Here is a 20,545-nt window from a genome sequence, read left to right as displayed (position 1 = left end):
AATAGAAAATCTTTGGAGGGAGCCGAAAGTCCGTATTGCCCAGCGACAGCCCCGAAACCTGAAGGATCTGGAGAAGGTCTGTATGGAGGAGTGGGCCAAAATCCCTGCTGCAGTGTGTGCAAACCTGGTCAAGAACTACAGGAAACGTATGATCTCTGTAATTGCAAACTAAGGTTTCTGTACCAAATATTCAGTTCTGCTTTTCTGATGTATCAAATACTTATGTCATGCAATAAAATGCTAATTAATTAATTAAAAATCATACAATGTGATTTTCTGGATTTTTGTTTTAGATTCCTTCTCTCATAGTTGAAGTGTACCTATGATAAAAATTACAGACCTCTACATGCTTTGTAAGTAGGAAAACCTGCAAAATTGTCAGTGTATCAAATACTTGTTCTCCCCACTGTATGTCTTACATATTCCAACCGGAGGATTCTACGGTTAAGATATTCACAGACAGTGGCCCCAAACCCCTTCATCAGGCAAAACCTGGGAGTTTTTCTCCTGCTCTGCAGATGAGAGAATGGCTTAAGATTAGGCTAGCGCTCTGTAAAAATTGATCTGAAGGCCCTAAGAATCGCTTCAATGGCCTATAGCCCTGACTCCAAAGTGACAATTTTAGCATGTGAACAATTTGATAGTGCAAATCAAAATCAGTCTGTCAGTTCTCATGTATCTTCCAAAGCATGCATGGATGTCAACTTTTTTATGCCAGTGTTTAGCTTTAAATGGATTGATTATCCCATATTCATAACCCTTATGAATAAGCTGGACAGTCTTTCCCAAAATCGTGAACAATTACGGCGCTGGCCGCGTCTATCCTTGAGACATACCCAGGATCTACATGCCCGACGGATTATCTACCCATGGAGTGAAAACTTACGGAGCTTTGATGGTGCGTGCAAGAGAGCCAGGCATGGCGATGGTGAATTGGATACGGATAATGGTCAGGGCTAACCAGGCCCTTTATCTGTAAGAAAGGCATAGTAAAAAGGTGAAATTAATTATGACATGCTTTAAACTGTGTGTACTTTACCCAATGGCGAAGCAGATCTTGAACAATTTATCGCCCTGCTAGAACGACTTGTTCAGTCAAATTTATCCGTCATAGCCGATAGGACCCTCGAGCTTGTAGTGCAAATAATACGTCAACCCCAGGGTGGTGGGGGTCAGAGACGGAAGCTAGATAGCCTAATGCAATCAGAAATCATAAGCAATAAAAGGGCCTACCTCATAAACGTTCACAATCCTGGTAATAAGCTATGCTTTGCAATAGGTCAACACCACCTCTGTATGCTGAATTATTGAAGACAATAAAAATCAAGTTTGTTGAAGGAATACCTGAATCTCTGTCTGATGATGAACTTCTCCCTCCTCATAAAAACAATCTGCTGGTTTTGGACGATATGCTATTTGTAGGTAGCGAACATCCCGAAATTGCACGAGCTTTTACCCAATATCATTTACATTTAACATTTAAGTCACTTAGCAGACGCTCTTATCCAGAGCGACTTACAAATTGGAAAGTTCATACATATTCATCCTGGTCCCCCCGTGGGGAATGAACCCACAACCCTGGCGTTGCAAGCGCCATGCTCTACCAACTGAGCCACACGGGACCACGATATATACTCATCATAGAAACCTGTCCGTGCTTTACTTGGTGCAGAATGTGTTTCACCAAGGTAAAAATAGCCGTACCATTAGCTTGAACGCCAATTACATGGTTTTGTTCAAAAATCCTAGAGACAAACTGCAAATTAGCACTCTAGCTCAGCAGATGTACCCGGGAAGGAAATCCTACTTTATGGAGAGCTATGAGGACGCTACCAAGAACGGAAGGCCATCTTGGGTCGCTGTTCTTCAGATGTGATATTATCCCTATGTGAGATTGCTTTGAATCTTCTCAAAGGATGCATTCCACTCACCCTGACCCAATTGAAAAAATTAAAGAGACAAAAGACCGCGATCAAACGCTTTGCCAATAAAAGGGCCAGTCTTCAAAAGAAAAGACATAGCATACAACAGTCTGGGGGTTTTCTTCTACCTTTACGAAGTATAGCTGTGCCCTTCATCACCAGCCTTATTGCTGCCAGACGTGGGGGGTGAACACCGAGTGTGATGGCCAATAAAATGTATTTGGTGCCACAACAAGAGTTGGATAGACTTAAAAAACAAATGCAGGGTCCTGAAAATATCAAACAGCGGAAAATGATTTGGATACGGCCATGAAGGATATTTTGAACCGAAAAGGATTGAACCCCTATGATAAGATCCAAAAATACACAAACCTATTGCAAAGGTATTTGGCCTTGGTAAAACAAAGGGAGAGAGAGACCAACCATTTAACACTTTCCCTACCGGACCCTTTAAAAGATGACGGGCCTAGTGAGAGCCAAGCCCCTGTAACGCCTGTACCTGCGATCTTACCGGTTGAAGATCAAATGCCTGTTGAAGATAAAGTTATGCAGGACATGTTGACACATGTTCTGGTACGTAACAGGAAAAATGTTAGATACATTATGAACAAGATAAAAGACTCAAAGGGGACCGCTACTTGGAATGACAGAGGAGAGTTTATCCTTCAGGGCGCTGTTGTCAGGGGTTCACATATGCTTGACTTGCTTAAAAGTACCACGGCTGCCCACAAGGTTGCTGATGACAGAAGACCTCCCGGGTGGCGTCAGTTTCTTAAGGCCCTGGCAATCCTCAACATTCCCCTCTCGGGTGTACCCAACTATAAGCTACGTCAACAGATTCAAGCTTTAAAACAAAAACCTTCAACGAGATACAGCACCCCTAAAGATGCCCCAACAACCCCGCCCCCATATGAAAGGGATGATGATAACTCATTTACCCCCCTGAACGTCTCAGGACCATTTCCTAATCCCGATCTCTCTGGGTGGTTAGACTTTTGAATGACTATGATTAAATCCAATACATTTTATTTGAAAAAATAAGCAATTTAACATTTGACGTGAGCATACGCCTTGATTACACAGTCTTAAAGGACACACATTTGAACACTTTTGATATTTTCTAACAAAACAAGCTACAACGTTATCATTACTTCTTAAATCATCCTTATAAAGAGACATAACATCTTCAAAAGAAACTCCCCGGGCTCTTTGGCATAGGTAGAATACGCAGTGTTGACCGCATGTAGTGGAAAGGTTATCTTGCACTTGTTTGATGCTGTAGTATATCTTTGATCCGTTTTTGGTCAAAAATTCTTTAATAGATTTGGGGAAATGCGAAAAACAGGGGGGGAAAGCCGTAGGAATCAAAAAAAGTTTTGATTTTTCTTCCTCCTTCCTCTTCTAATGTCATAGCGAGCCAATGTTCACCCGGCATGTGTTTAGGATGGGTATTGACAATAAACATGGCAGGCCGCTCCGGCCATTTCTCAATAGGTAATTCATCACAAGCCAACACTCCACAAAATTGTTTTCCAATCAATCGGCTCATGAGCCCTTCCAACTCTTGGGTATTCATGTCTTTGCTCAACAATCCTTAATAATAATCCACTAAGACCTGTCTTCGGGCATTCACTTCCAAGATTGAACCAGAGCATGCATAAACAATCATGCTAACTGTACAGGCTAAAGGTGTACGGAAACGTATTTCCAGCCTGAGGTTACCTTGGGACACCACAGACAGATTTCCTGAGGTGTCATCATCAGGTGATAAATTGAAAGCATACAATGTGTAACCCTCTGCAAAATCATTTCTGTCAATAGGTAAAGAGAGATCTTTTAGATGCCGCACTGTAGCCAGGAATAGATTGTAAAATTCTCGCACAGATATCCGGTTATTAAATTGCGGTTGGAAAGCCTTAGCAGGGACCTGACGTCCTTCCTGACAGAGAGCTACATACTCTGCATTGAAGTGTTGAAAAGTAAAGTTTTTTTAATCTAAGCTGCCCGTATTAGAGGCGTGATCAACCAGACCTATAACCACGTATCGAGGTAAAGGGCCTAGAAATAGGTTTTCTTGACTGCAGATTCTACTGCCCACAGGTATGCTAAAGGTTTTCATGGTAATTCTTTGGAGAGGGTAAAGGGCATTTCCTTTCATCAAAGCCTGTGAGTGACCCAGACGAACTGCCGGGGAGATACAGACACTTTTTTAATAAAAAGCGTTGCCCCCAACACTTTTAAACTAAAGTCCCCGTCCTGGGCAGACATCAGGCAAAACTCATCCTTGGCCCTGGCTAATTTTACTCTTAAATCAACCCGAATTTAAGAGTAAACGTTCTTGAAAGAAAATGTCAGGGTGTATAGGCCCTAGCAAATGAAACTCTCGAGATTCGGCGCAGTATCGAGCGCGTGCCTACAGTCCTTTGTTTGTACCAGTGGAAGGGTCTGTCGATTCCATAGAGCCTCCTGCAGTATCCTTGCTAAACAGCCCGGCGCTGAATTGTGTCTTGAGAGTGTCTTCGGAGTAGTTGAGTAAACACTCCATGATGGCCCTATAAGGGTATGTGGCACTGCTTTGACTGATTAGGCGTTCACCCAAAGTCACGTCCACTTGGGAGAAGATGGTGGCCACTGGGTAATTAATGAGACTCACTTTGGCATCGCCTGCAATATTAGTGCCATCTCTTTTGGTCACTTTTAGACGCAAATGCACCAAGGTGTTGTTGAAGTTCAGATAGTTGTCACCGTGGCCTGGTATGAAAAATTCTATAGGACCGTTGTCGGTAATGGCAGAGAGTGGGGCTATCTCCACATAACTGGACCTCTCTATTGAATGTTGGGTTAAGGGGGCCGTGAAAAGATCGAGCTCTGTCTTTATAGCTTCAGAGGACATGCGGTGTAAAAGAGCCATGTTGCTTGTTCTTTTAGAAAATACTTCCGAGTATTCTTTTTGTAGTTTTTGGTCCAGACCTCCTTACTTTACCACGTCTTTGACTTACTGAGTTTCTTTTAACTGTTAACCTCCGCTTTTTAGGGGCAAGCCTGCGCCTTATACCCGGAGGTCTCTTTTTTGGTCTTCGAGACAACATCATAAGCCCCGAGCCTTCTTGATGCTCGGCATCTGGTGACGCCCTTCTGGTCTTAGCATTGGCTACAACCTCACTTACTATATTTTTAGCCGCTGATTTTAAATGTGGTTTGGCTATGCTGAAGCCTCTCTTCATAAACGGTATAACCATCCTAAAGAGGTTACGAAATATACCTCCTATCCCGAACCGTACATGGTCGGGGATCCATAATAGCCGGGTAGTCCATTACCCACTTGATCAACATAGTATGAGACATAGCGGTTAGGGTCGAGATGTTGATGGTCCATAACCCTTTTTAAATTTATTTGTATTATGTTTATAAATATATATAATACAAATATTATATATGTAGAGAGGTTTTGGAGGGTCTAAAGTGGAGTTTTACAATCGTTTTACCATAAGTAAATTCAATGTTTTCGTTCTGATCCGTTTTAAGCTCAACCAGAATGTTTTCAATATATTTCTTGCTTACAGGTACGTAGTGTGGCTTGTCGTAGGTGACAGTGACTATGTCCCCATCCTTTCCGTCTATATGAACTGTTCTCAGGAGGGGCACACAGCTGTCTCCGACCCTTTGATAGGATATGATGTCGGTATACACAAATATGTTGTAAAATCCTGCATGTATATCCGCAAGGAATGGGAAGAATTTATCTTTCACATCCGTCCATTTATTGGGACCCATCCCCAACATGTAGGCTAAATTACGGCTGGTCTTTATACCTCCCGTCAGCATCCCCTGAGATTTGTACCCATTTATGGATATAGGGTTGTCGATCAGGAATATTTCCATATTGTTCAGGGTTAGGTGTTCATTCAACTCTGAGACGATCCTGTCGACGGTTCTATAGAATCCTTTTTTAAGCTTAATAAGTTTTGCAGGTTCAGATAACTTTTTGCAATAAAAATCACGGTCCTTATCTTTGATATTATACCAACTATGGGGGTATGTAATCTCGCTGAGACCTACTTCCCAGGCCTCTGATAACTCTATAGTCTTTGGAAAATTGGTAGTATAATTCGAACTCTGATTATTACGATATATATGTGCAGACGCATTAGTGGGGAAAGTCAGGTAGAAGCCGGTGTGTTCCATGATTTGTTTTACCCTTTCCTCTCTTTTGATCTAGAATCTCCTCCACATGAAAGGCTTTGTCTTTACCCAACTGTACCTTCTGTAATTCCTTCTCATAAAAAGATCCCTCTATAAGCTCCCCGTCATAATCTTTTAACTTGTAGACCTGGGGTATGCGTGGCAGACACTCGGTAACGGTGAACAACTCATCGCTGTAACCTTGCTCATATTTTTAGTCGAGTATATTTTTTCTTACGGCGAAGGGGGAACAAACCATAGATTTTTAAAGTCTTGAAAAGAGTCTTCAGAAGAGACCTCGGAGGGCTTCATATGTATACTCTTATGGTAGCTGCTGTTGTATCCCTTCACTAAATCTTGAACTATATCGATATATCTATGCGTGTTGTGAGCTGTAAAATATCTCCACATCCGCTCCTTCAGAGTTCTGTTAAAGCGTTCAACAACTGAAGCTTTCAAATCCGAGCTTGTAGCAAAATGTATGATATTGTGCTTCTTCATGAGTTTCTGAAAAGTATTATTAAAAAATGATTTTCCGCCATCAGTCTGCACTTTCTTGGGGGCTCCTCCTTCCTTCAAGATAGAGTCAAAGGCCCGGGTCACCTCTGCCCCGCTCTTATTTTTTAAGCCCCTTACAAATGCTATTTTAGAGAAAATATCTATAACCATTAGCATGTAGCGATTTCCATCATTTTTATCTGCAAGGGCCTGCATGTCACATAGATCCGCCTGAAATTGGGACAAGGGATGCGCAGAAAAAACTATATTTCTTAGAAATTGTTTTCTTACAGGTTTATGGAGAGTTAATGCATCCTGCTCTGATAACCACTCATTCGCTTAACAGGCTACCGGTTTCTTCAGCTATAGCTCTCTGGAAATGCTCTTTACCCCCATAAGACCCGGGGTTAGAGGGATTATAATAAATATTTTTCAACATCTGCTCCGCCATCCTTCTTGCCTCGCTGAGGTACAATAACGTTAACTTTTACTTGGTACTCATCCCGGATCCGGGAGCACCCCCCACCCCTCCCCCCCACTGACTAGCATAGCTAGCATAGCGTCACAAGTAAATTGTAGCATCTAAATATCATTAAATCACAAGTCCAAGACACCAGATGAAAGATACACTTCTTGTGAATCTAGCCACCATTTCTGATTTTTAAAATGTTTTACAGGGAAGACACAATATGTAAATCTTTTAGCTAACCACGTTAGCAAAAGACAACACTTTTCTTACACCACCAGTTTTTTACTCCATCAGAAGCCATCACTAATTCGACTAAATAAAGATATACACTGCTCAAAAAAATAAAGGGAACACTTAAACAACACAATGTAACTCCATGTCAATCACACTTCTGTGAAATCAAACTGTCCACTTAGGAAGCAACACTGATTGACAATAAATTTCACATGCTGTTGTGCAAATGGAATAGACAAAAGGTGGAAATTATAGGCAATTAGCAAGACACCCCCAAAAAAGGAGTGATTCTGCAGGTGGTGACCACAGACCACTTCTCAGTTCCTATGCTTCCTGGCTGATGTTTTGGTCACTTTTGAATGCTGGCGGTGCTCTCACTCCAGTGGTAGCATGAGACGGAGTCTACAACCCACACAAGTGGCTCAGGTAGTGCAGTTCATCCAGGATGGCACATCAATGCGAGCTGTGGCAAGAAGGTTTGCTGTGTCTGTCAGCGTAGTGTCCAGAGCATGGAGGCGCTACCAGGAGACAGGCCAGTACATCAGGAGACGTGGAGGAGGCCGTAGGAGGGCAACAACCCAGCAGCAGGACCGCTACCTCCGCCTTTGTGCAAGGAGGTGCACTGCCAGAGCCCTGCAAAATGACCTCCAGCAGGCCACAAATGTGCATGTGTCTGCTCAAACGGTCAGAAACAGACTCCATGAGGGTGGTATGAGGGCCTGACGTCCACAGGTGGGGGTTGTGCTTACAGCCCAGCACCGTGCAGGACGTTTGGCATTTGCCAGAGAACACCAAGATTGGCAAATTCGCCACTGGCGCCCTGTGCTCTTCACAGATGAAAGCAGGTTCACACTGAGCACATGAGCACATGTGACAGACGTGACAGAGTCTGGAGATGCCGTGGAGAACGTTCTGCTGCCTGCAACATCCTCCAGCATGACCGGTTTGGCGGTGGGTCAGTCATGGTGTGGGGTGGCATTTCTTTGTGGGGCCGCACAGCCCTCCATGTGCTCGCCAGAGGTAGCCTGACTGCCATTAGGTACTGAGATGAGATCCTCAGACCCCTTGTGAGACCATATGCTGACACATGTGCTAACAGCACCCCCTATTGACAAAAGGTTAATGAGCCACTTTCAAATAACAACATTTCACTTTAATTTTAGAATTTTTATTTTATGCATCAAGTATTACGTATACAGACAATTCAGGATTCTTTGCAGGATACATGTCCCAGTTTTCTCAACGATCACAGCATGCAACATCCTGTATATTTGGTTTAGATTTACAGGCTTGTGTCGCTGAATTTTTTTAAACACACATGTCCGATATATAAGCATATAAACAACAAATATGAGACACGTTACAATTAAATGGTGTTTCAAACAAATAAAGTAAAATCTTAGACAAAGTTGTTTCTAATTCTTCAGAATCATCCACAAGACGTGATACCAGTTGTGTCCATTGCAGACTCTCGCCCGTATGTCGTACATGATTCATGATTTGTTCCATTTTCAGCACACGCTCTTCATTAACCCAGGCATTGTGTGTTGTGTAGAACGATACATTGTTCACTTTATTTTCAATAATCTGATGCATAACATTTGTAAGTTCTCTCAAAAGAAGAATTTTATTCATTCTCTCTAACATCGTAGACACATAGTTACCCATTGCTTTACAACTAAATAACAAAATGTCACTCGGTCTCTTGGGGTTTATTGAGCCAGAAAGTCATCACATCAGCCACCACAGCTTCCCGGTATTTATTGTCGTCCACCAGGGTGTGTCGGATTTCTTTGAGTTTCTCGTGGATGTAGATTGCCTCCTTCAGTTCATGTAGGAATGCCTCGGTTACCCCGTAAACTCTGGGGATAGACGGCACAAGACCCATAGACTCCAGGGCTCTGACCAGCGATGGTATAAACCTGCAGGACCACAGGCTTTTCACCAGCTCCTCAAAATGGTTGAAGAAGTAGTATCTTGGCGGGTCGTAGAGGCACGGATGACGGCGCTGGCTGGGTTGATTAATCTCACAACCGATGCATTTTTCTCTTATATATTCTCCAATCACCACGTCTAAAAGTGTGGCTACAGAGGCCTCGATGGTGTCCACAAAAATAGTACTGACTACCCCATCAAACACATCCTCAGGCTGTGTAAATGTAGGGGGTGTCGTGGGTCTCGCCAGGGGGGAGTAGAATGTCGGGCTGCGAGGCATAGAGTTCTTAGGGTCTGGCCCCCATGTCGTATCGGAGTCGTGGTATGTTGTATGAATATCCATGGTGTATGAAGAAATGAAGAACTGGAGGCTTTAAGGGCACTCCTTTTATTGTTGAACCAGTCCTTTGGGTATCAGGGCGTGGTTAACGCAGCCGCGTACTTAGTTTTCTTCGGAGGCTGTCCCTTCTGAGGATGTACCTTCTTGGGGCTCCTTTGAATCATAATCCTCAGGATTCGTATATATTATGCACTTCTTTACATGAACAATGCTCTGCCGCTGTTGGCTCTGTACAAAGAGAGCGTCCAACAGCTGTAACATTTTCAATTCCTTTAGATCCCAAATTTTAAAAGGAATAAGCACCTAAAATCCCCAGTCAGGCCACCATCACGAATGTTTTGGTTGCGGGTTTCCTCGTTGCTGATATAGAACTCTACGTAGCCACATGGAAGTCCATTCTTTCTTTGTATTTTCACCCTGTGAAATATTCTTCCTGAGGAGTCAGGGGCACCTTCCCAACGGGTCTCGTAGCCCGTGAACAAGCTATACCCCTTGGTGATAAGGCTCAGTTCGGGACACACAACCTTGCGAAAAACCATCCAGTCTTCAAGCCCGTAGTCCACTCCTAAAGTCTGGTCTGTATATTCTTCTCCTTCGGCTACCGTATAGAGGTTCACTCTACAGGCCAGGTAGTCAAACCGATACCCCCATTGATGTCCATTAGACATCAGCACTTGATCTTTCAGCGCAGTTGCGGGCGGTATTTGGGTTCTATACACACTTAGAAACCGCTTTTTTGGCGCATCGTATATTGTGGCTTGATACTTGGCCCTTTCTCTATGTTTCAACCGAGGTCCTGCTTCCGCTGTTACAGTCATCACTGCTTTGCCACTGATCACAAAATCCATGCTGATTTTAAAAATCTTGTTTAGTGTTCTGGGGCCGCATGTCTTGTTCTGGGCTTTATGTATAAGGCGTCTGCCAACCCCAATACTCAAGGACATTCGTGTTTCATAGACAACAACCCTAAGGTCAATAAAACAGGGGGTGGGGGGTCAAACTCTTTGAAATGTTCATCCCCCCCCAGTTCAAAGAGGTCCCTAGACATCAATCATCATGACAACTTCAAAGGCATTATATAAATATTGCCGCACTCACTCTAAGGCGTGAGAACAGGAACGGGATGCCCATATATGGGCATAACCACGTGATCACTTCCCGCCAGGATGTCCTGACGCTCCCTTTCCTCTGCATTGTTCTCTCACAGTGAGAAACTATAGGATTACAATAGTGTTCTCCACTTTCTTCATTTGATCCAATTCAACGTTGCCAATTATTTAATGACATGAGAATTAAGTGGAGTGTCTAATCTTAGCTGGTCTGAGAGAACTGATGAGGCTTCTCTCCTCTATGTATACATTGATGTCTTTTTAAACGGCCCAATCTGTAGAATCTCTTCCCACAGTCAGTGCAGTGATAAGGCTTCTCTCAAGTGTGTATCCGTCCGTTGGTGTGTTTTAAAATTGCCCAATTGGGAAAAACTCTTGCCACATTGAGAGCAGAAGTAAGGCTTCTCTCCTTTGTCTTTTTTCTAATGACCTTTAAGCTCAGCTGGTGTTTAACATTTTCTAAAGTCAGATCAGTGGTAAGGCACCTCTCTTGTGTTTCCCTTGGTGTCTTTTTAAATGGCACATTCAAGAGAAACTCTATCCACAGTCAGAGCAGGAGTAAGGCATCTCTCCTGTGTGTGTATATGTTCAGATCATTTTAAGGTGTCCAGACGAGAGAAACTTGTCCCACAGCCATTTTGAGGAGCTGGTGAAAAGCCTGTGGTCCTGCAGGTTTATACCATCGCTGGTCAGAGCCCTGGAGTCTAAGGCTTCTCTCTTTTGTGTATACGTTCATGGTGTTTTAAGGTGCCCAGGTGAGAGAAACTCTTTCCACAGTCAGAGCAGAAGTAAGGCTTCTCTCCTGTGTGTGTTCTCTGATGAACTTTTAGCTCAGTTGATGTTTTGAAGCATTTTACACAGTCAGAGCAGGAGTAAGGCTTCTCTCCTGTGTGTATACAATCATGTTGTTTTAAGGTGTCCGGACGAGAGAAACTCGCCCCACAGTCATAGCAGGAGTAAGGCGTCTCTCCTGTGTGTATACGTTTATGTTTTTGTAGGGTGCACGGTCGAGAGAAACTCTTACCACAGTCAGAGCAGGAGTAAGGCTTCTCTCCTGTGTGTATACGTTCATGTTGTTTTAAGGTACCCAGTTGAGAGAAACTCTTTCCACAGTCAGAGCAGAAGTAAGGCTTCTCTCCTGTGTGTATACGTTCATGTTTTTTTAAGGAGCCCAGTCGAGAGAAACTCGCCCCACAGTCAGAGCAGGAGTAAGGCTTCTCTCCTTTGTGTATACGTTCATGGTGTTTTAAGGTGCCCCGTTGAGAGAAACTTTTTCCACAGTCAGAGCAGAAGTAAGGCTTCTCTCCTGTGTGTAAACGTTCATGTATTTTTAGGTGGCACAGTTGAGAGAAACTCCTTCCACAGTCAGAGCAGGAGTAAGGCTTCTCTCCTGTGTGTATATGTTCATGACGTTTTAAGGTGTTCCGATGAGAGAAACTCACCCCGCAGTCAGAGCAGGAGTAAGGCTTCTCTCCTGTGTGTGTTCTCTGATGAGCTTTTAGGTCAGTTGATGTTTTGACGCATTTTCCACATTCAGAGCAGGAGTAAGGCTTTTTTCCTGTGTGTATACGTTCATGTTGTTTTAGGTGGCTTGGTCGAGAGAAACTCTTTCCACAGTCAGAGCAGGAGTAAGGCTTCTCTCCTGTGTGTGTTCTCTGATGAGCTTTTAGGTCAGTTGATGTTTTGAAGCATTTTCCACATTCAGAGCAGGAGTAAGGCTTTTCTCCTGTGTGTATACGTTCATGTTGTTTTAGGTGGCTTGGTCGAGAGAAACTCTTTCCACAGTCAGAGCAGGAGTAAGGCTTCTCTCCTGTGTGTATATGTTCATGTCGTTTTAAGGTGTCCCGATGAGAGAAACTCTTTCCACAGTCAGAGCAGGAGTAAGGCTTCTCTCCTCTGTGTGTTCCATGATGAACTTTTAGCGCAGTTGATGTTTTGAAGCATTTTCCACATTCAGAGCAGGAGTAAAGCTTTTCTCCTGTGTGTATTTTTAGGTGTATTTTTAGCTTTGATAGAAATGGGAAAATCTCCTCACAATGTGGGCAGTGGTGAGACCTCTTTGCTCTGTGATCTTCCTGCTGATGCTCTCTGGATGTAGAGAATGTCTCAACATGGTCTCCTGTGTGAACAATATCAGAACAACCAGTCAATTGGTGTGATATACATGTCAATCAAATGTATTTTATGAAGCTCTTTTTACAAAAGTTGTAACAAAGTCCTTTACAGAAACCAACCCAAAATCCCCAAAGAGCAAGCAATGCAGGTGTAGAAGCACAGTGGCCACGAAAAACTCCATGGAAAGCAGGAAAGGGGCGTGTCATCCTCCACTCACTATCACAAGGGTTAGTAACTACACAGACTCACTTCATAAAACTTTAAAACACTGGCAGTTTGTCTACTTCACTTCTTTAGTCTACTCTCTGATCACTCCAGATAGCTCAGTTAATAAAACAAATGCTGGCAATACTGATGTCAAACCATGCAAGTCTCAGTAGCATGAAATAACATCTACCTTCTCATTGAAACAGTTCTACTGCAACTTTTCATACACAGTGGGAAGTTGGAATGAACAACAAACTTAGTTAGATGGAACCTGCTCTTACCATGATTAACAGATTTCCCAATCTTCTCCTCCTCTTCTTCATCATTAATGTTGACATTCAGCTCCAGTGTTTGACTGCAGTCTTCCAGCTTCACAGATGCCATCTCTGGATCCTGCAGTGCAAACTGGGCCCCACTGTCACAATCAGGACCCAGTGACTGTGGGTTTGGACTCAGTGTGGAAGGAGAGAGGCAGGCTGGGTTTGTCGTTACTGTTGATGTTACCGGCCTCAGACTTAATTCTAGTCCTGTAGTAACAATGAGAAACAGACACAAAAAGTTATTGTCTTGACAGTTCTGGCACTTTCTTTATTCTCAAAAAATATATTATATGTTCAATTATCTAATTCAGTGCTTGACTTGGACTGAAATAGGTGCCGGTACTGTTTATATTTAGGCACAGGAGCTCCACAATACTGTTGAGCTAATATTCTATAAGAGGAACTGTCAAGACTTCCGCCGAAGTCGGTCCCTCTCCTTGTTCAGGCGGCGCTCGGCGGTCGACGTCACCGGTCTACTAGCCATGGCCGATCCATTACATGTTCAGTATTTAACCCTCTGTTTCCCACATGTATGTGTGCGTGTTTGTTCTATGTTGATGGCTATATCTGACGGCTGGTATTTTGTTGCCGGGCTTTGTATCTACGCCTGTTTATTCGTGGTACCGTTATATTTCACGCACCGGTGTATTGTTTCTATACTGGTGTTTTCTCGTGTATTAAATACCTTGTCCACGCATCTCAACTCTCCTGCGCCTGACTCCTTTTCACCAGTTACCCAAAGCCTTGACAGAAACACACACCTCAAATGGAGTCAGCAGGAGCAGGTGCCCCTGCAGTAGGGGTCGAGGAGCGAGTCCAGCAGCACTCTACTATTCTCCAGCATCTCAGCAGCGCCATGGACCGTGTGCTGCAAACCATGGAGCGATGGAAGAGAGGAGGAGTTCCTCCAGCATCTCCACCAGCACCACCAGTTTCACCTATAATCACCCCTCCTTCACCTGGTCCCAGTGGGATTCGGCGGCGGGATGTCAGGGGTTCTTGCTCCAGCTAGAGCTCTACCTGGCAACCGTCCACCTGGCTCCCTCAGGCTGTGAGAGCGTGGCCGCCCTCATCTCCTGCCTCTCAGGGAAGGCCCTGGAGTGGGCCAACGCCTTATGGGGGGAAGAAGAAGCGGTGTTGGACCACTTCGGGATTTCACATGAACGTCTCGTACACCTGAGGCAGGGGACGAGGAGCGCACAGGAGTTCGTGATGGAACGACAGGCCCCTGATTGATCACTACCGGTGCAGGTTGCGCGAGGACGTCCGTCGGGAGTTGGCCTGCAGGGACACCACTCTCACATTCAACCAGCTGGTGGACCTGTCCATCCGGCTGGATAACATGCTGGCTACACGCGGACATCCAGATCGGGGTCTGTCGATTCCATTCCCCATCACCACCGCTCTGACGCCCATGGAGCTGGGAGGTGCTTTGGCCGACTCCCACCACGGTAAAGAAAGTGCAGCGGTTTCTAGGGTTTGCCAACTACTACCGGAGGTTCATCCGTGGCTTTGGTCAGGTAGCAGCTCCCATTACCTCACTGCTGAAGGGGGGACCGGTGCGTTTGCAGTGGTCGGCTGAGGCGGACAGGGCTTTTGGTCACCTGAGGGCTCTGTTTACCTCGGCTCCCGTGCTGGCTCATCCGGATCCCTCTTTGGCGTTCATAGTGGAGGTGGACGCGGGTCCAAGACTGGGTTAGGACCCGTGCTCTCTCAGCGCTCAGGTACGCCACCAAAGCGCCGCCCCTGTGCCTTCTTTTCGAAGAAGCTCAGCCCAGAGGAGCGAAACTGTGACGTGTGGGACCGAAAGCTGTTGGCTGTCGTCAAGACCTTGAAGGTGTGGAGACATTGGCTTGAGGGAGCTAAACACCCTTTTCTCATCTGGACTGACCACCGCAATCTGGAGTACATCCGGGCGGCGAGGAGACTGAACCCTCGCCAGGCAAGGTGGGCCATGTTCTTTACCCGTTTTTTTTCACCCTGTCCTACAGACCAGGTTCCCAGAACGCTAAGGCAGACGCACTGTCCCGGATGTATGACACGGAGGAGCGGTCCATGGATAACACTCCCATACTCGCGGCCTCTTGCCTGGTGGCACCGGTAGTGTGGGAGCTGAACGCGGACATTGAGCGGGCGTTACGTGCAGAGCCCACTCCCCCCAGTGTCCAGCTGAGCATCTGTACATTCCGTCTGCTGTCCGCGACCGTTTGATCTATTGGGCCCACACGTCACCCTCCTCTGGTCATCCGGGTATCGGCCGGACAGTGCGTTGTCTCAGTGGGAAGTACTGGTGGTCCACCTTGGCTAAAGACGTGAGGGTTTATGCTTCCTCCTGCTCGGTGTGCGCCCAGTGTAAGGCTCCTAGGCACCTGCCCAGAGGGAAGTTACAACCCTTACCCATTCCACAACGGCCGTGGTCGCACCTGTCAGTGGACTTCCTAACGGATCTTCCTCCCTCACAGGGGAACACCAAGATCCTGGCCCTGGTTGATCGGTTTTCTAAGTCCTGACGTCTCCTCCCTTTGTCCGGTCTCCCTACGGCCCTACAGACTGCGGAGGCCCTGTTCACACACGTCTTCCGGCACCACGGGGTGCCTGAGGACATAGTATCTGATCGAGGTCCCCAGTTCACATCAAGGGTCTGGAGGGGGTCCATGGAACGTCTGGGGGTCTCGGTCAGCCTTACCTCAGGTTTTCACCCCGAGAGTAACGGGCAGGTGGAGAGAGTGAACCAGGATGTGGGTAGGTTTCTGCGGTCCTATTGCCAGGACCGGCCGGGGGCGTAATGGGTAATCATTACTAATCAGTAATAATATAATAATAATAGTAATCGGAATGGGCGGCGTTCATACCTTGGGCAGAGACGGCCTAAAACTCGCTCCGCCACTCATCCACTAACCTCTCCCCCTTCCAGTGCGTACTGGGGTACCAGCCGGTTCTGGCACCTTGGCATCAGAGCCAGATCGAGGCTCCTGCGGTGGACGACTGGTTTAGGCGCTCGGAGGAGACATGGGACGCCGCTCATGTGCAGTGGGCCGGGAGGCGTCAGGAGACTGGCACAGACCGCCACGGCAGTGAGGCCCGAAACCTGCCCCTCCACCTGCCCTGCCGGAAGCTTGGCCCGCGGTTTGTGGGGCCATTCAAAGTCCTGAGGAGACTGAACGAGGTTTGTTACAGGTTACAGCTTCCCCCCGATTACCATATTAACCCCTCGTTCCATGTGTCTCTCCTCAGGCTGGTGGTGGCTGGTCTACTCCAGGAGTCTGAGGTGTGAGAGGTTCCTCCGCCCCCTTTGGACATCGAGGGGGCCCCGGCGTATGCAGTTTGAGCCATACTGGACTCGAGGCGTCAAGCGAGGGGCCTTCAGTACCTCGTGGAGTGGAAGGGGTACGGTCCAGAGGAGAGATCAAGGGGGGGGGTACTGTCATGACTTCCGCCGAAGTCGGTCCTTCTCCTTGTTCGGGCGGCGCTCGGCGGTCGACGTCACTGGTATTCTAGCCATCGCCGATCCACTTTTCATTTTCTATTTGTTTTGTCTTTGTTTTTTTCACACCTGGTTTCAATTCCCCCATTACAGATTCAGTATTTAACCCGCTGTTTCACACATGTATGTGTGCGTGTTTGTTCTATGTTGATGACTGTATCTGACGGCTGGTATTTTGTTGCCGAGCTTTGTATGAACCCCGTTTATTCATTGTACCGGTATATTTCACGGACCGTTGTATTGTTTCTATACTGGTGTTTTTTCGTGTATTAAATACTTTGTCCACGCATCTCAACTCTCCTGCGCCTGACTCCTTTTCACCAGTTACCCAAAGCCTTGACAGGAACATGAGCTCAAACAGTAGACATTTGAAGTGCCGGTTCTCAGCTCCAGTGAGCTCCTGTCCAAGTCAAGCACTAATCTCATTTCAATGGATCAGGTAGCTAAGCATTGACAACAAAACATTCATGAATTCATATTAAACAAAGTACACATTTTAAAATTAGTCTACGCAAAGTAAGTGCACTTAAACTAAAGTAGATTTCCCAAATTCACATAAATAGCAAAAAAACATTTAGTACAAGTTTAGTTTTAACCTTGTCTTCACTGTATTATTTTAATCAAACACCAATTGTGTTTCCCGTTCACACCATAGTAACATTTATATATAAAGATAGAAGCAACTGAAGGTGTCTGAATATTAGAACACATGTAGAAAACTCAGTATAGAGACAAAGTAGAGTCGCAATTCAACGGCTCAGACACGAGAGTTATGTGGCAGGGTCTACAGTCAATCACAGATTACAAAAAGAAAACTAGCCCCGTCGCGGACCAGGATGTTTTGCTCCCAGACAGACTAAACAACTTCTTTGCTCGCTTTGAGGACAATACAGTGCCACGGCCCGCTACCAAAACCTGCGGGCTCTCCTTCACTGCAGCCGAAGTGAGTAAAGCATTTAAACGTGTTAACCCTCGCAGGGCTGTAGGCCCAGACGGCATCCCCAGCCTCTTCCTCAGGGCATGCGCAGACCAGCTGGCTGGTGTGTTTACGGACATATTCAATCAATCCTTATCCCAGTCTTCTGTTCCCACATGCTTCAAGAGGGCCACCATTGTTCCTGTTCCCAAGAAAGCTAAGGTAACTGAGCCAAATTGACTACCGCCCCGTAGCACTCACTTCCATCATCATGAAGTGCTTTGAGAGACTAGTCAAGGACCATATCACCTCCACCCTACCTGACACCCTAGACCCACTCCAATTTGCTTACCGCCCCAATAGGTCCACAGACGACACAATCGCAACCACACTGCACACTGCCCTAACCTATCTGGACAAGAGGAATACCTATGAGAGAATACTGTTCATCGACTACAGCTCAGCATTTATTAACACCATAGTACCCTCCAAACTCGTCATCAAGCTCGAGATCCTGGGTCTCGACTCCGCCCTGTGCAACTGGGTCCTGGACTTCCTGACGGGCCGCCCCCAGGTGGTGAGGGTAGGTAACAACATCTCCACCCCGCTGATCCTCAACACTGGGGCCCCACAAGGGTGCGTTCTGAGCCCACTCCTGTACTCCCTGTTCACCCACGACTGCATGGCCATGCACGCCTCCAACTCAATCATCAAGTTTACAGACGACACTACAGTGGCAGGCTTGATTACCAACAACGACGAGACGGCCTACAGGGAGGAGGGCCCTCGGAGTGTGGTGTCAGGAAAATAACCTCACACTCAATGTCAACAAAACAAAGGAGATGATCGTGGACTTCAGGAAACAGCAGAGGGAGCACCCCCCTATCCACATCGACGGCACAGTAGTGGAGAGGGTAGAAAGTTTTAAAGTTCCTCGGCGTAAACATCAGGACAAACTGAATTGGTCCACCCACACAGACAGCGTGGTAAGAAGGCGCAGCAGCGCCTCTTCAACCTCAGGAGGCTGAAAAAATTTGGCTTGTCACCAAAAGCACTCACAAACTTTTACAGATGCACAATCGAGAGCATCCTGTCGGGCTGTATCACCGCCTGGTACGGCAACTGCTCCGCTCACAACCGTAAGGCTCTCCAGAGGGTAGTGAGGTCTGCACAACGCATCACCGGGGGCAAACTACCTGCCCTCCAGCACACCTACACCACCCGATGTCACAGGAAGGCCATAAAGATCATCAAGGACAACAACCACCCGAGCCACTGCCTGTTCACCCCGCTATCATCCAGAGGGTCAGTACAGGTACATCAAAGCAGGGACCGAGAGACTGAAAAACAGCTTCTATCTCAAGGCCATCAGACTGTTAAAAAGCCATCACTAACATTGAGTGGCTGCTGCCAACATACTGACTCAACTCCAGCCACTTAAATAATGTAAAAATGGATGTAAAAAATGTATCACTAGCCACTTTAAACAATGCCACTTCATATAATGTTTACATACCCTACATTACTCATCTCATATGTATATACTGTACTCTATACCATCTACTGCATCTTGCCATCTTGATGTAATACATGTCACTAGCCACTTTAAACAATGCCACTTTTATATGTTTACATACCCTACATTACTCATCTCATATGTATATACTGTACTCGATACCATCTACTGTATCTTGCCTATGCCGTTCTGTACCATCACTCATTCATATATTTTTATGTACATATTCTTTCATTCCTTTACACTTGTGTGTATAAGGTAGATGTTGTGAAATTGTTAGATTACTCGTTGGATATTACTGCATTGTCGGAACTAGAAGCACAAGCATTTCGCTACACTCGCATTAACATCTGCTAACCATGTGTATGTGACAAATAAAAGTTGATTTGTATCATTGCCTGGAGGAATGTGCTGAAATACAAACGTTTTGGAGCTCAGTACTGTGCTATATCTCTGAGATGACCTTTACCCCAATACCACTAATCCCGAAACTAGTGGCGCACAATTGGCCCAGTTTAGTCCGGGTTAGGCCGTCATTGTAAAAAAATAAATTTGTTCTTAAGCAATTTGCCTAGTTAAATAAAGGTTAAATAAAAAATAAAATAAACACTGCAGAAGTGTTTTGGCACCCTCCCCCAGATCCGTGCCTCGACATAATCCTTTCATGGTGCTCTACGGACAATTGTGTCTGAATGTTATTACACATGTAGAGAACCGATAATCATTACATTTAGCTTCAAAATAGTACTGCAACCGTAAAAATTGTCTCTCTCTGCTGCACCCGCACTGCCTGCACTGAAGTCCGTTGATGCAGACTGACTGGGCACCGCCATTTTACCAGCTTGTGAATTTTTCCTTTCATGGAGCTCTATGGACAATTCCGTCGACCTCATTGCTTGGTTTTTGCTCTGACATGCACTGTCAAATGTGGGACCTTATATAGACAGGTGTGTGCCTTTCCAAATCATGTCCAATCAATTGAATTTACCACAAGTGGACTCCAATCAAGTTGTAGAAACATCTCTATCTTTTATTTATGTAATCAATTTTAGAATAAGGCTGTAACGTAACAAAACGTGGAAAAAGTCAAGGGGTCTAAATACTTTTCTGAATGGGAGAGGGGATACCTAGTCCGTTGTACAAGTGAATGCATTCAACTGAAATGTGTCTTCCGCATTTAACCTAACCCCTCTGAATCAGAGAGGTGCAGGGGGCTGCCATAATCGACATTCACGTCTTCGGTGCCCCGGGAACAGTGGCTTAACTGCCTTGCTCAGGGGCAGAATTACATTTTTACC

At 45.6% G+C, this 20,545-nt stretch overlaps 2 protein-coding genes across 2 annotated transcripts in view; both read right to left on the bottom strand.

Annotated features, from left to right (window-relative positions):
• LOC129845278 (zinc finger protein 883-like) overlaps window positions 1-4,833 on the bottom strand; it is a 33,062-nt gene extending 28,229 nt beyond the window's left edge. The window contains exon 1 of the mRNA XM_055913153.1: window positions 4,340-4,833. Coding sequence (XP_055769128.1) covers window positions 4,340-4,833 — 494 coding nt within the window. The remainder of the gene's footprint in view (window positions 1-4,339) is intronic.
• A 6,560-nt stretch (window positions 4,834-11,393) lies between these two features.
• Window positions 11,394-13,575, bottom strand: LOC129845282 (zinc finger protein OZF-like). The gene is made up of 2 exons (XM_055913157.1): window positions 13,293-13,575; window positions 11,394-12,808 (listed from the first exon to the last, which is right to left on the bottom strand). Exons 1-2 carry the CDS (start codon window positions 13,393-13,395, stop codon window positions 11,394-11,396), a joined length of 1,518 nt encoding a protein of 505 aa, XP_055769132.1. The 5' UTR covers window positions 13,396-13,575.
• Window positions 13,576-20,545: the final 6,970 nt, after the last annotated feature.

Source organism: Salvelinus fontinalis, unplaced genomic scaffold (assembly GCF_029448725.1).
Source record: "Salvelinus fontinalis isolate EN_2023a unplaced genomic scaffold, ASM2944872v1 scaffold_0267, whole genome shotgun sequence".
NCBI lineage: Eukaryota > Metazoa > Chordata > Actinopteri > Salmoniformes > Salmonidae > Salvelinus > Salvelinus fontinalis.
Note: the sequence above shows the minus strand (reverse complement) of the source record. Positions and strands in the feature narration are given on the sequence as shown.

Bases quoted from the DNA above. Each gene is read 5' to 3' on its own strand.
- LOC129845282 (XM_055913157.1), bottom strand. From the start codon at position 13,395: ATGGCATCTGTGAAGCTGGAAGACTGCAGTCAAACACTGGAGCTGAAT. The intron at 12,809-13,292 runs GTAAGAGCAGGT...TTGTTCACACAG, and splicing joins TGGGAAATCTGTTAATCATG to GAGACCATGTTGAGACATTC.